Source organism: Tachysurus vachellii, chromosome 1, assembly GCF_030014155.1.
Source record: "Tachysurus vachellii isolate PV-2020 chromosome 1, HZAU_Pvac_v1, whole genome shotgun sequence".
NCBI classification, from domain to species: Eukaryota; Metazoa; Chordata; class Actinopteri; order Siluriformes; family Bagridae; genus Tachysurus; species Tachysurus vachellii.
In genome coordinates, this window is record NC_083460.1 from 11,546,424 (window position 1) to 11,561,130 (window position 14,707).

A 14,707-nucleotide genomic window follows, 5' to 3' on the forward strand; every position below is an offset into this window, starting at 1 on the left:
ACTGATGGTAAAATAATAAGTTAACAAAATACTTACACATAATTATATGTAAAAATTGTTAGAATATTCAGTGAAATAAATATTTCTGTTATGATCTGGGCTGCATTTCAACCAATACCATCGGAGATCAGGTCAAAAAAGAAAAGAAATATATAGCAAATATATATATATATATTATATATATTTATATATATATATATATATATATATATATATATATATATACACACACACACACATATATATGCTTGAGTATATGCTTAGAAATACGAATATATTTTGAGAACATCATGCTGTATCTTTGCAGTATGGTGCTACCACAATTAATGTTGATGTCTTGCAGTTCCAGGCTTAGGTTCAATCCTGAGATCCAGTTAATGTCTGGTGGAGCCTCTCATGTTCTGCTCATGTCTGTCTGTCCCATCTTCCAAGGCATGTGGATTGTTAATGCTGAATTGCCCCGGGTTATAAATGTATGTGGGCATAGTTCCCTGTTATAGACTGGCATACTACTGTATCATGGCTGCAGCCTTTGTTGAAGCACTTTACTGGGTATTAATATATCCAGGTCATTCTGGTCATTTAAAGCATTTCACCTTACAGCTAGGACTCCAAATAAATGACTCAAATATTGTTTCAATTCCTTATTTTAATCTTTGTATAGTTTGGATTCAACTGTGAGTCAGTATAGAGTCAGTATTGAGTAAATGAACTATTTCCAAATCAACAGCTCAACTCATGAGATGTGAAGGTTACTCCATGTTGTCGTACCCATGCTTTATATCATATTAGTAATCACTGGTGTGTAAATGTTTGGAAGTCAGGTGTGAGCTGGTGAATTAGTAGATCAGCCCTTTTTGCTCAACTACACAAACCTAAAAACAATTCATGAGGCAATGCATTTATTAATAATTGTATATGTGGGACAGGGAATACAGTAATGTATCTTGTTTGGTTTTTGGCAAGATGAGTTTAGACAAGTTTAGAACCACTGCAGATTTTTTGCAGGATAGCAGCTGTTGTTGCTCCTCAGGCTTCAGGCTATACTTGCTAGTTTTGTCAATCTCAGATAGCCACTGGCTATGATACAATCATGGAAACATGCAGCTGTCCTTTTTCTACCCTTGTAATTTCCTACAGAAATCCAGTGGGAACGTTTTTTATTCTCCATGCTTTTGAGAAATATTAATAGCAAATCACTTTTCTGTATCATTGATAATGAAGATCCTTTATTATTATTATATTATAGAGCTGCGCTATAGATTTTCAAGCCTGTACCAGGCTGAGTCTTTGTTTGTTCCTTGGGTAATGGTGGTATTACCCATAGTGCTCTTTATCTCCCCAAATGAATTTAGATAAAGAATGATATAAGAGCCCTTTTTGCAGATAAGAGGACTTGTTTGCAGAATGTGCTTTTTTATGCTTGAGTGCTCATAAACAAGCCTACAGTCTACAGTATTTTGGCTGGACTTTTAGTCTTCAGGACTAAAGACTCTTGGTCTTTTGCATACAGAAACTCTTTTATTTCAGTAAAACAACTGGGCCATTGATTCAATACCTGTTTTTCTGGAACACCTTGGATTCCAGACCCAGGGACAAACAATCAACAATCAATCAAGTGTGACTCCACTGTGAAAGATCTGCTAAAACTCTGATAACAATAACATTAATGATTCAGTATAAAAATTCAGGATAATCAGCAAATATGTATATACAGTATAGTCTGTGACATGCCTTATGCCACCAATCAGAAGCGTGTATCTCCATTCCTGATGATGTACATGTGAAAGAATAATATTTGAGATTCTAATAATATTATTGATGTTATTGATTATTAAAGGACTAAAAAAATTAAATTTACTTAATAGACACACAAAATTGCTATTAGGAAAGTTCACAAACAGCTAACAAGGTTCTTGCTACAAAAATCAGGTATCATTTCCCCTAGCTTGTAAGGACCTTTATGAATGGGATACTTAGATTTCGATGTAATTGAAGCAATGCATTTAATTCAGCATGAAAAAAGAAAAAAATCCTTGCTTTTTATGCATTCTTGATTTTAATTATACATATCCACAAAAGGGGCTTAGTGGTTAACACGTTCGCCTCACACCTCCAGGGTCGGGGTTCGATTCCCGCCTCCACCTTGTGTGTGTGGAGTTTGCATGTTCTCCCCGTGCCTCGGGGGTTTCCTCCGGGTACTCCGGTTTCCTCCCCCGGTCCAAAGACATGCATGGTAGGTTGACTGGCATCTCTGGAAAATTGTCCCTAGTGTGTGATTGCGTGAGTGAATGAGAGTGTGTGTGTGCCCTGTGATGGGTTGGCACTCCGTCCAGGGTGTATCCTGCCTTGATGCCCGATGACGCCTGAGATAGGCACAGGCTCCCCGTGACCCGAGGTAGTTCGGATAAGCGGTAGAAGATGAATGAATGAATGAATATCCACAAAAGGTTGTCCAACAATCTTTTCCATAGTATGAAGTGTAATTCTCAATTTTACATCTCAGCTAATTTTTACTACTATAGTTACTGCTATGGACACCCACAATGGGTTGGAGTGAATGATATTGAAGTCTTGGACTGCTGTTGGATGTTTAATAAATGTTGAATATTTCGGGCATTAGATGCTTTGGGGAATAAATTGTATTGTGTATATTTAAGACTAGCATTATAGCAATGCTTTATAAAAAGGAGCCTTTTTGCTTAAATTTATAAGGCCAAAGGTTTGTAGACACCTGATTATAATACCCCTGTGTGCTTGGTGAAGTTCCTTTCCCAGATTTACCATCCTGTGTTCATTGTTTTTTTTGTTAATTTAACCTATCTGCTCTGTAAAGGATTCAGCCACACAAGCATTAGTGAGGTCAGGCACTGATGTCAGGTGAGAAGGACTGGTGGGAAGTCACTGTTGATCTCTAAAAGTGTTTGGTGGGATTGTGGTCAGGTCTTTTTTGCAAGTCACTCCTCTTCTTCTACTCCAGCTTTGGCAAACCATGTCTTCATGGAGTTTGCTTTGTGCACAGGAACATTGTCATGCTACAGTAGTTAGGTGCATGAGAACTAGTGAAAATGTACCTGAAGTCTTTTGAATTTTACATGAACATTTTATCTGTTGTATATTTTAGGATAATCATGCCGCTGTTTTCAATTTTCCTGCTATTCACATTCATAAATGGTGAGATTATTAAAATGTTTTTTTTTAATTCAATAAACATGGATGAAGATGGATCATGGATCTACACTGTGTATATGATAAATAATGTGCTAATATGTTATATTATTGATCCTGTTGTTTACAGTGAAAAGCACATATGTGTTCTGCCCAGATACAAATGACCTCAACACAGATTATCTCCTTTTAGGTAGGTTCATTTCTATCCACCATGGAGGAATATTATTTGGGTTTGTGTATTTATTGTTAGTGTCATTTCTCTCACATACAGGTTTTTCTTTTACACAAAATAGAATGTATAGACCCTTGTGTTAGTGTATACATTTAACAGTGATTTCCTCTGTAAACTCTGCTCCAACCAAATAGATAAAGAATGACAATTACTGCATTGACCTGCTGTGTGTGTGTGTGTGTGTGTGTGTGTGTGTGTGTGTGTGTGTGTGTGTGTGTGTGAATAGATTGTCTAGGAGAGCAGTTCAACTGGCTTTATTCAGTGTTTAATAATTTGCCATCTTTGGTGGAGTTTGCTGTGTGGATGCGCTGTGAAACTGGTGTCTGTCCAACTGATCTTCAAGGCAGGAGACATTACTGCAGCTACATAAACATCCAGAACACAACACACACTCCAGCTGCCAGCGATACACTCGACTGGTGAGAATAACGGAGTGGTGGAATTAAACTCATGAAGCAGAACAATATTTCATAGATGAATAAACACAAGAGAACCATGTTAATGTTGTGGGTAATAAATCAGTTAAACTCACACAAATGTTTGTGTAGGTGCTGCTTTGACCATCAACGATGCTATCGAGAAATAGAAGAATTACAATGCAGAAAGACTCCACCAGCACACACCAATTACACCTGCTCCCATCTTAGCAACAACAGCTGTGGTACACACACACATACACACACACATTTATTTTTGATTTATTTTGTAGACTGATTTATTTTCTAACTGCTCTAGATTCACTTGATTTGTGTGAACAAGGATTCTGTCTTTGTGACCAAGAAGCTATAGCTTGTATTGGAAACAATTCCCACTTAGTCCTTTCAACTCAGCACCAGAGCCCAGAACTCACAGGTAAATTCTTCAGTTCCTAGTGGGTCATGATGTACCGCAGATGCCAACTGAACATTTTCCTTGCTCAAGTACATCTAATCTCATCAAATCGTATTATCATTATGTCATGATGTCATGAGATTTACAGGAAAGAAAACACAAATGTACAGAATATGGGCAAATCTCAAACAGTTCAATTAGAATTGAAGAAATTCAAGTGTTTAAGGGTGGAGGGATGAGTGGAGTCAGAAATAGGATTAGCCAGTGTGGGTTTGTGGGCCAGAGGACACTTTTTGCTGTATTGTGTAATGGAACAATCACACATCCTTTAACCCAACCAAACTGTGAGGAATCTGATCGAATGATATTTCACATTAGTTATCTCTGTTGCACGGTATCACTGATATTCATCTGTGAAATTTACTGTTACACTGTGCTATATGTGTAATGCTTTCTGCAAATAGACTTTAATTGAAGGCAAAATCACTATCAAAATGTCCTTTAGTTTATTTAAAACAACAAAAAATAACTTTTTAACAGGGACAGGGAAGGGTACAGGGATGTTTCGCACAATTAACTTCATTCTATCTCTGTTTTCTTAATTACATTCATGTCCTCTTTTGTTCTCTGACAGATCTTCTTTATAACAACACCATCATCAGTGAGATGGTCAACAGAACAGGTTGCAAACACACACATCCACATGTATACACACATACAAACACACACACAAACACACACACAGATTCTCAAGCACAAGTGCATGTGGACACACACATTCACATTGAAGCCTTTAAGAAATATTTGAAATACATATTCATAAGACTTTTTTTCTGGGATATAATAAAATAGGTCCTTTTGTCATACAGTAAGTAAGATTGTGAGAACCCAAAGAAATTTAAATACAATAGACACTTAAATCATGTAAAGATATTAAAATACATGAGCAGTTAAAGATACCATTAAAGAGGATTAGAGCCAGAGAAAAAGGTTTCCGAAAAAGTTTTTATTTTTCAGAAGAATTTGCCAGAAACTGAACCTCACACACACAGTGAGGAAGAGGATAAAGGATGGAAAATGTAGCCCATTAAGAATTGCATTATTTACTTTATTCTTGTGGTTGTCAAATTTAATGATCAGCTGTTCAGCACTACCTTCCTACCAACATTGTATTGAGGTCAGATTAGTCCAAACGTGTGTGACTGAATATGGGAAACGGCAGCTGATAGACAGTGGATGCAGCGATGTTTTGGGACTCTTCTGTGGCTGATGCTACAGGGGGGCCAAAAGTCTGCTATGTACAAGGATTCTCTAGCCCAAAACCTTGTAGTCTTTTTCAGGAGGTTCAGACTTTCCCACAGGTAGCACCTGAAATTTATTTGTTCTGCCTGGGGAAGTGCCTGAAGATCCCTTTTCCTTGGTCTCCAACCTTGATAAACCTTTATGATTGTTCTTCTCCTTTCAGAATGGGTGGGAGCATCGCCACAGATATCAGATGTGGATATAATGCTTGATGGTAGGAAAACTAGGATGTTCAAGATTGAAAAAAAGTGTTTTAAGAGTTTTAATTACATCATGAAACAATTCTACAAGATTGCTCCATTATATCTTTGGTCTGTCATTGTTTAATACTGGTTCTCTCTAATTCTCTGTTATTGTTCTGTATCTGCTGTCAGAACTGGATATTATATTGAATGGAACTATGGGTAACTTCACTGAGGAATTTTTCCTGAAAAACAACACTCTGAAGAACCAGAGCCACGGTGCAGGGTATTCTAGGATACCAATATCAGGTATAGAAGAACCTTTATAATTAAAAAAGAAAAAAATGCATTTAATTGAAGAAAGAGAAAGGTGAAGTAGATGTGGAGCATTAAGTGCAGTGATTTTGGACATACACTAGGAATTAGTTTGTTTAATTTACTTAACTGAAATGCGTTTATCAGTTCCATGTGAATTAACAAATGCGTGATGCGTTTTCACCGTGAAGAAGAAAAGAAGCCTTTATTGTTGCCACATGTTACATTACAGCACTGTGGAACTCTCTTTCTTAGAAGTTGGGGTCAGAGCGTAGGGTCAGCCATAATGCAGCGTCCCTGAAGCCGAGAGGGTTAAGAGTCAGCTTGGCAGTACTGGGGTTTAAACTCCAACCTTCTGATCATCAGCCTAGAGGCTTAACCACCTGAGCCAACACTGTCTTATCACAATAGTGTACCATTTAAAACACTGTAATAAGACTATTTAATATTATAAGGATTTCATCCTTACAAGATTTTTAGAAGCCTTTATTTTTGAGATGTATACATTACAGCACAGTTGGATAAGGCTCTGGGTTTTCAATCAAAGGCTCATGTTTCAAACCCCAGAACTGCCAAGCTACAGCTGTTGGGCCCTTGAGCAAGGCCCTTAACCCTCTCTGCTCCAGGAACACTGTATAATGGCTGGAACTTAAAAGTTGGGACATGTGCAGAAAGAATTTCACTGTGCTATAATGTATATTTGACAAAAATATTGGCTTCATATTTAAATTCTTTCTTTAAATATCCCAGTTTTGGAGACTGGGGCCAGAGCACAAGGTCAGCCATGATGCAGTCCCCTGGAGCAGACAAGGTTAAGAGCCTTGCTCAGTGGCCCAACAACAGCTTGGCAGTGCTGGGGATTGAAACCCAACTGGGCACTCAACAAGGCAGCACATTAAGAGCTAGAGCTACACAAGCAGTTCACACACACATTTTATGCACTTTTACACACAGCGTAAACCTGTTAAAATAACATTTCCTCAACACTTAAATCTTACTCCCTTTTTTTAGTGCAGCCTTCTAATTGAGTTAGCATGCATTTGTATATATTCTTGTCAAAAATAATGACAGAAAATACAAAAAAATGATGTGCAGTTTTGCTGCTGGAAAAAATGCAGATGTGTGTGTCAACGTTCATCGGCAGCATTATGCAAATGTGTGATTTCCAAAAATAATTGCATCAGAAGTCTTTAGGTCAAACTGAAAAAATAGAGAAAAACAATTCACATATATGGGAAATTGAGAGGAGATAAGTAATGTCAGGTTCCTCAAGCTGAACTATGACCTGAAGATTCACAAACATTAGAAGTGTTAGCCAGTTCACAAGAAAAAGAATGATGCTGTGACCTTTGTGTTAAAAGTAAAGAAGAGGAATTCCTCATTTTTAAGCAGAGGTCACAAAAGGCTTTTTCTTCACTAGGTTTTGCAAATATTTGGAGGTCAACGAGCTAATTTCATTGGAGGACTGCAATCATGTGACTGCAGCAAATTCATTACAATTACAGTTTTATTCTGTAGGAGATTTTGGTTCAGAATTTTGTTTCATCGTGTTTGGTGCACTATGCCTTATGCTTAATGCATTTACTGTACATGGTTTTCTATTTCCGTTATTGACAGAAAAGGACAATTTAGATTTAACATCCGTGTCTCAACCATACCGTGGTGTGTATCGTGAAACACAAACATACACACCTGACTCAGAGACAGAAAGTGCACACACACATCGAATGGACTCCATCACTACAATTCAACCTGAAGTGTCACACACCTGGACAAGCTATTTATCAAAAGAGCTGAAAAAAGATGGAGGTAAAGTTGAAGCACTCCTAAAGGACAAGATGTTCCTCCAAACTACGGCAGTGACCTTTGATACTACATTGCCACAGCCGTTGGGCTACAATGATGACAACACCACAGCAAAACTGGACCCGAACTCTTCAGTGGCAAAGAACAAAGAGATGGAGAGCAAAGAAGATTCAATAGAGATGAGGGAGATGGATGAAGGTGGGGATAGTGCGAAGAGTGTGGAGAGATCGCATACTGAGGAGAAAGAACAGGAAGAAGCTAAAATGTCTCAAGGCATTGATATCTTTCTGGTATCCACTCCATCTGAGTCAGAAACCAATCAAATCCTGTTTCACACAGTAAACGTGACCCTGCCAGCCGAACAAAACACTGAGGTCACGCCCACTCCTACTCAGCTGTCTCCTGAGGATTATAGACATGAAAGCAGGGAAGAGATAAGCAGCAAGGATGAACAGATAACAGAAAGGTTGCAGACCACCACCCTAACCAAGATCACTGAAGATCAGGCCAAATTGCTTGAGATACACGCACCAGCTAACACACACACTCTCATCTCCACACATCGTCTCTCAGAAGATGAGGAGGTGACGGACACAGAGAGTCAGGATGAAGAACACAGTGGTAATGACAATCTACATACAAGTGCAGAAATACAGGATAGCACTTCTGGTCACACAACTACACTTAATTCCATCACTCTCACACCCACAACCTCTCAGCGCTTGCCTACAAATCCTACACAACATACAGAGGTCAGAGCTGATGCTTCATCACAAGCCACCTCAACATTATCCCCAAAAACACTGACAAATATGCTTGTAACACACCACACATCACACAGGCTCTCCAGACACACTACACATTCCGGACCATTTACACCATTACAAACAAAAACAACTTTTACAAAATCACTACACACACCACACACCACACGCACAGGACTTACACAGCCCACAATCACCCAAAAAACCTTGGTGACAGTTCACCAAAGACCTGGTGGCATATGGAGAGCCCCAGTTACTCACAACCAAAAAACTGAGCCACATCCACTACACACACCATCCCCCAGGTTTCCTCACACACCCAAACCCAACAACACCCCTTCTTCATCAGCTACCACTACACATGGCTATGAAGAAGAAGAAGAAGAAGAAGAAGAAGAAGAAGAAAAAGAAGAAGAAGAAGAAGTGAGAGAGAAGAAATATGAAGCGATAAAGAGAGAGCTGGTGGACAGTTCCCAGGAGGCAGAAGCAAAAAGTAAGACTAAAACAGAGACACACAGGCATGTTATAAACATGTCATCACACATTGTCTGCAGTTGCCGCATCAGTTTAATGTCCAATGAAATGAGTGCAATATTGCGGTTGCGTGTAATTAACACTATCACTGCCATCATGTGTAATGTTATGACAGCTTACATCATTTTTTTTTGTTCTAGTTTTATTATAGAAGACAGATGATATGACAAGAACGATTATATCTAACTATATCAACTCAGAGCGTGTCAATGCTCCTAATAAAAATGACATTCTTTCTGTTTTCTTTAAGAAGCATGATAACTAACAAATTAACTAACTAACTAACTAGTTGTAAGATAACTAACTTCTACAAAACGAATATATATTACATAAAGTCTTATAATGATGTCTTGTGTGCATACATGTGTGTTTCAGAGCTTCTTCAGAGAAGAAAGCGAATGATGCCACTCATCTCCTGGCCCCTGCTGGAGGCAGCGGGACTGTCCGAGATTCTGCTAGACTCTCAATCAGATGGTGAGAGCAGCTTACTGGTGCAGCTTACTGTAGAGCTACTGAGCAAATATACAGGTTGTTGCTAATAGTGGCTTTAGCTACGTTATATTAATTATCATTCGCATATAGTGTGCAAAAAAGGGCATATTGACAAGTGAAAATATCTTAAAAGTATGTTCTTTTAGAAGATTAAAATAAACCAAGTAGACATTGTTACTCATTTCAAGCTTTAAGTTGTCTTATTCTGTTGGCAAATCATTTTAAAATGCTAAAAATGTTAAATGGTACAACAATATAAGTTAAATGTTAAATCTTATATTTGTTTTATTGTGTCTAATAATAATAATATTATAATTTGCTTCCATTTAATGTATTTCCACTTCTTTTTTTTTTGTAATATAGATATAAACCTAATGTTGGTTTATAGATATTGCATTGTTCATTCTATTAAAAAAAAGTAAATAAATAAATAAATAAATAAATAAAGTATAGAAAATTGAAATTAAATTAATTCTAAAACTATATTATGGTGGTGAGTTAAAGAAGCTTAATCTAAAATGAATAATCTGTATATAGAAACAGCATTATCCGAATAAAACACACTTTATTAGGTTCATATGTTTATAAGTTCATATTCATTCATTCATTCATTCATTCATCTTCTACCGCTTATCCGAACTACCTCGGGTCACGGGGAGCCTGTGCGTCATTGGGCATCAAGGCAGGATAGACCCTGGATGGAGTGCCAACCCATCGCAGGGCTATAAGTTCATATCACATGCCAATTCGAAACCCTACAAAAGCTACTAATCAAGGCATGAAGGCTAACACATGCTTCCACCAAGACAGGTGATGCCAACCAGTAAAACTTTATACAGTTGAGAAAAACACAGTTTGAGGGGAAAAAAAGTGCTCACAGACACATATGACTGGCTAGTGTCTCTGTGATTGACAGGAGAGAGAGAATATGTCATTCCTCCCACCCAGAAAGCACAGCCAATCCTGCTAGTTCTGCATCCATCCATGGATGATTATTGGTTGAATGATATATGTTTACATTTATGTATTTCATGGAGTAGATACATTAGTTGAAACTAAGCTATTGTTAACTAAACACATTAGCAACAGCTCTTTGGTGGTTTAGTGCTGATGTGTTTAAATCCATAACATGTCCCTGGCTGAATTTGTAAATCAAGTAACACAAATGATGATGATGATGATGATGATGATGATGATGATGATGATGATTATTATTATTATTATTTCAGGAATAATTTAATTATAATTAATTTATTATTATTATTGTTGTTTTGTAGTTATGTGTTGAATGTAGAGCTATAATACTGAGTAAACTGTATGTTTGGTGTACATGTAGAGTGCAGCATGACATTTATGCAGTACAGCTCCACCGGAGAGGTAATTAAGGAGTTTGCAGCTTTGGGGGAAATGCTGTACTGCCTAACCGGCCACTGTCCTCAAGAGTACGAGCACTACGGCTGCTATTGTGGACAGCACGGTAGCGGAATCCCCCAAGACAACTTGGATCGGTAATAAGAAAGAAAAAGAAAAAAAAACACATGAAGTGTGTAACTTCAAACATGACTGAAGACCACCTGAAGTAAACAATTACCCAAATTACCCCTATATGTGTGAGACCCACCTTTGACTCTTTTTATGCTTATTCCTTATGCTTTTCTTTAGGTGCTGTTTCCTGCATCAGTGCTGTTTGGAGCAGCTCACACTGTTGGGCTGCAGGAGAGACAGGAAACTCAATATTCACACCACCTGCCACAACAGCAAGCCTCAATGTGAGTTTACAAATCTTGTAGGTATATAAATGATCTATACTCACTGAGTGATTTATTAAGAAGTCTTTCACTTTTGAAACAACATCTAGAATACAATAGAAGCCTTTATTTTTGTCACATATACATTATAGCACAGAGAAATTCTTTCTTCGCATATCGCAACTTTGGACACTGAGGACAGAGCACAGGGTCAGCTATGATACAGTGTCCCTGGAGCAGAGAGGGTTACGGACCTTGCTCAAGGGCCCAACAGTGGCAGCTTGAGCACCAATCTTCCAATCAACAACCCAGACCCTTAACTACTTGAGCCAGCTATCCTTCAGGGCAGGATTGCACAATATGTTGAAAACACTGCTTTGGGATTCTGGTCCATTGTGACATGCTTGCATCACTCAATTGTTGCAGATTTTTCAGGTGTAATTTCATAATGAATAGTGAATCTGCTGTTGTACCACAAACCAAAGTTGTTCTACTAGATTCAGATCCTGTGACTAGGAAGACCACTAAAGAACAGATTGTCATGTTCATGAAAGCAGTTTAGGATGACTTTTGCTTTGTGACATAGAAGATGGGTATTCTGTGGCTATGAAAGGATGCACATGATCAACAACAATACTTCAATAAGCTGTTGCGTTCAAACAACGATTGTTTGGTATTAGCAGACCCACAGAACTCTTGACTCAAGGCTCTTGGGTGAACTAGAAGAAATTGTTATTCATCATACCAGGCTTCGTTTTTCCTGTCTTTGATTAGTTTTGGTGAGCATGTGCCTACTGCAGACTCAGCTTTATGTTCTAGGATGACAGAAGGGAATTCCAATTTGGCCTTCTGGTGTTGTAACCCAGCCAACCAAGTTGTGTTCTGAGATGCTTTTGTGCTCACCACAATTGTACAAAGTGTTTATCTAAATTACTGTTGCCTTTCTGTCAGCTGAAACCAATCTGGCCATTCTCTGATAACCTCATCAACAAGGTGTTACTGTCAGAGAACTGCTCTTTTATTTATTGCACAATTCTGACTAAACATTTGTGTGTAAAAAATACTCACAGAAAAGATACCAGAAAATACTTAAAAATTATCCCAAAACCAGATAATCCCAAAAATTATGCTATAGTCAAAAATCACAGAGATCACATTTTTCCACATTTTGATGGTTGATGTGAACGTTAACCGAAGCTGCTGTCCGGATCCGTATGATTCTATGCATACGCAGTCACACGATTGGCTGATCAGATAATTGTATGAATGATACAGGTGTTCCTTATAAAGTGCTCATTGAGTGTCCATTATAAACCACCATTTACTAATGCAGAACATTGGATCACAACCCTGCTCCACTACAGGGAACCCTGAGCCAGGTACAGTATAAAGGGACAGTTTGTCAAGATTGAACAAGATAAATGTGTACTATATATCTCTGTGGAAAGAAAAAGGCAAAAATGATCAGCACAGATGTTCTGCAGGTGCCTTAAAAGGCTTGTAATCTTTGACATATACTGTATACAATTCGAAACGAATTAAAAATGAGTAAACCGTAATTTCAAAAGTCGGGTAATGTCGCACTGAGGGGTAAGCAGATCAGAAATGGGATTTAGAGCCATGCCTCAAGGAGGACTGCAACCTGAAATCATCTTCAAAACTGACCCACTTTCATGTAAGATCTTTCAAATATGGCATATATGTGGAAAAAATACAAGCAATCAGCAGCAGGAAATTTGCCATGTAGTCATGTCCTCACAGGATTCTTCTCTATTTGGACCTGTGATCTTTTCTTGGCAAAGAGAATGACAGATGAACAAGGCAGGTTTAGAACCTTGGTCCTTGGCCCTGGTGGTTGTCAGAGGGAATAGGACATAAACATACCTTGTTCTAAATAAACCTTATTATTGCAATAAAAAAATTGAACTTTGGTGGTACCATAGACTAGCCAGCATCCTGGGTGTCACATTCAATTCTATTTAATCTATAGTGCCTGTTATGCTCATGCTACTTGGCACCTGCAACAGTACAAGCCTTTACAGCACAATGAAATTCTTTCTTTGCATATGGCAGCTTTGGAGGTTGTGGAAAGAGTGCAGGGTCGGAAGGCAGAATGCAGCACGCCTGGAGCTGAAAGAATTAAGGGCCTTGTTCAATGCCCAGCAGTGGTAGCTTGGCAATACTGGGGCATGAACCCTGACCTTCCTATCAGTGCCCTTAAAAACTTGAGATACCACTGCTCCATTATGGCCAGTACGATATAGACCCTTTATTCCTGCAGGAAAACGTCTGTAAAGACATTGGACTACTGATTGAAGGGTCAGGAATTTAAATCCCACCACTGCTAAGCTGCCACTGCTGAGCCCTTGAGCAAAGCCCTTATCCATCAATTGCTCTTGTGTATAAATTAGATAAATGGAAGTCACTCTGGATAAGTGAGTCTGCAAAATGCCAAGGTTCTGACAAGATCTGCACTCTTAGAATCCTAAAGTGTTTGATTGGGTGCACCAAATTGTACTGTAACACTTTTTTTCAACCAATGACAACACCAACTCTATTTGTATGAGGGTATCTAGAGAAAAAGAATAAAACCAGTACACAAACCTGGGCTTTTGGTCTGGGAATAACGGAGACATGCCAACCCACTTGGAGTGCATCTTTGTGAAAACAGTGACTTGCAAGTCAGAAGTATGAATACTGAATAACATCTGGGACAAAGTTATGATAGTGAGACAAGTTAAACAACTCACCATTGTCTGTTGTGTTTCTGATTCAGGCCTTGGAGTAAGTGTGTGCGATCGGCTGCAGTGCGCATGTGATCACACTGCAGCCGAGTGCATGGCAGCATCTCATTTTAACCACTTGGTAACCTCGCAATGTTCTGGTCCTCGACCTTCCTGCATGCGCAGACCACGCCCAGATCCACAACCCACAAATGCTGACTCCAGCCAGGAGAGTTCAGAAACTAAATTAGATCTACAAACACATACAGGTCCACAGCAACGTCCACAAACACTTGGTAAACCTGGACACACCAAGAAGCCAGAGGGGGCCAAGGAGCAAGAGGGGAAGTATGCAGGAAAACCAGAAAAGGAGAATAACAAAGAAGAAAAAGAAGAAGAAGATGAAGAAAGCTAGAAATATGAAACATTGCACTACATGAACAATATTGATGGATGTTCACACATCCTAACAGCAAGTAAAAAACAAGACTAAACCACCCACACCATGAAGGTGCACTAAAACATGGTCACTAATTGGCAGAGAGAGCGTTTTTTTTCCTGCTGTTTTCCAGCATGTTATATTTCCTATATCAAGTCTGTGTATTGT

At 38.5% G+C, this 14,707-nt stretch overlaps 1 protein-coding gene across 1 annotated transcript; it reads left to right on the forward strand.

Moving 5' to 3' along the window:
* The first annotated feature begins 3,258 nt into the window (after positions 1-3,258).
* Positions 3,259-14,515, forward strand: oc90 (otoconin 90). The gene is given in 13 exon segments (XM_060866544.1): positions 3,259-3,361; positions 3,630-3,822; positions 3,952-4,064; positions 4,139-4,255; positions 4,869-4,916; positions 5,700-5,750; positions 5,911-6,027; positions 7,825-8,460; positions 8,953-9,047; positions 9,515-9,611; positions 10,966-11,137; positions 11,292-11,398; positions 14,154-14,515. Coding segments are annotated over 13 exon segments (2,211 nt in total).
* Positions 14,516-14,707: the final 192 nt, after the last annotated feature.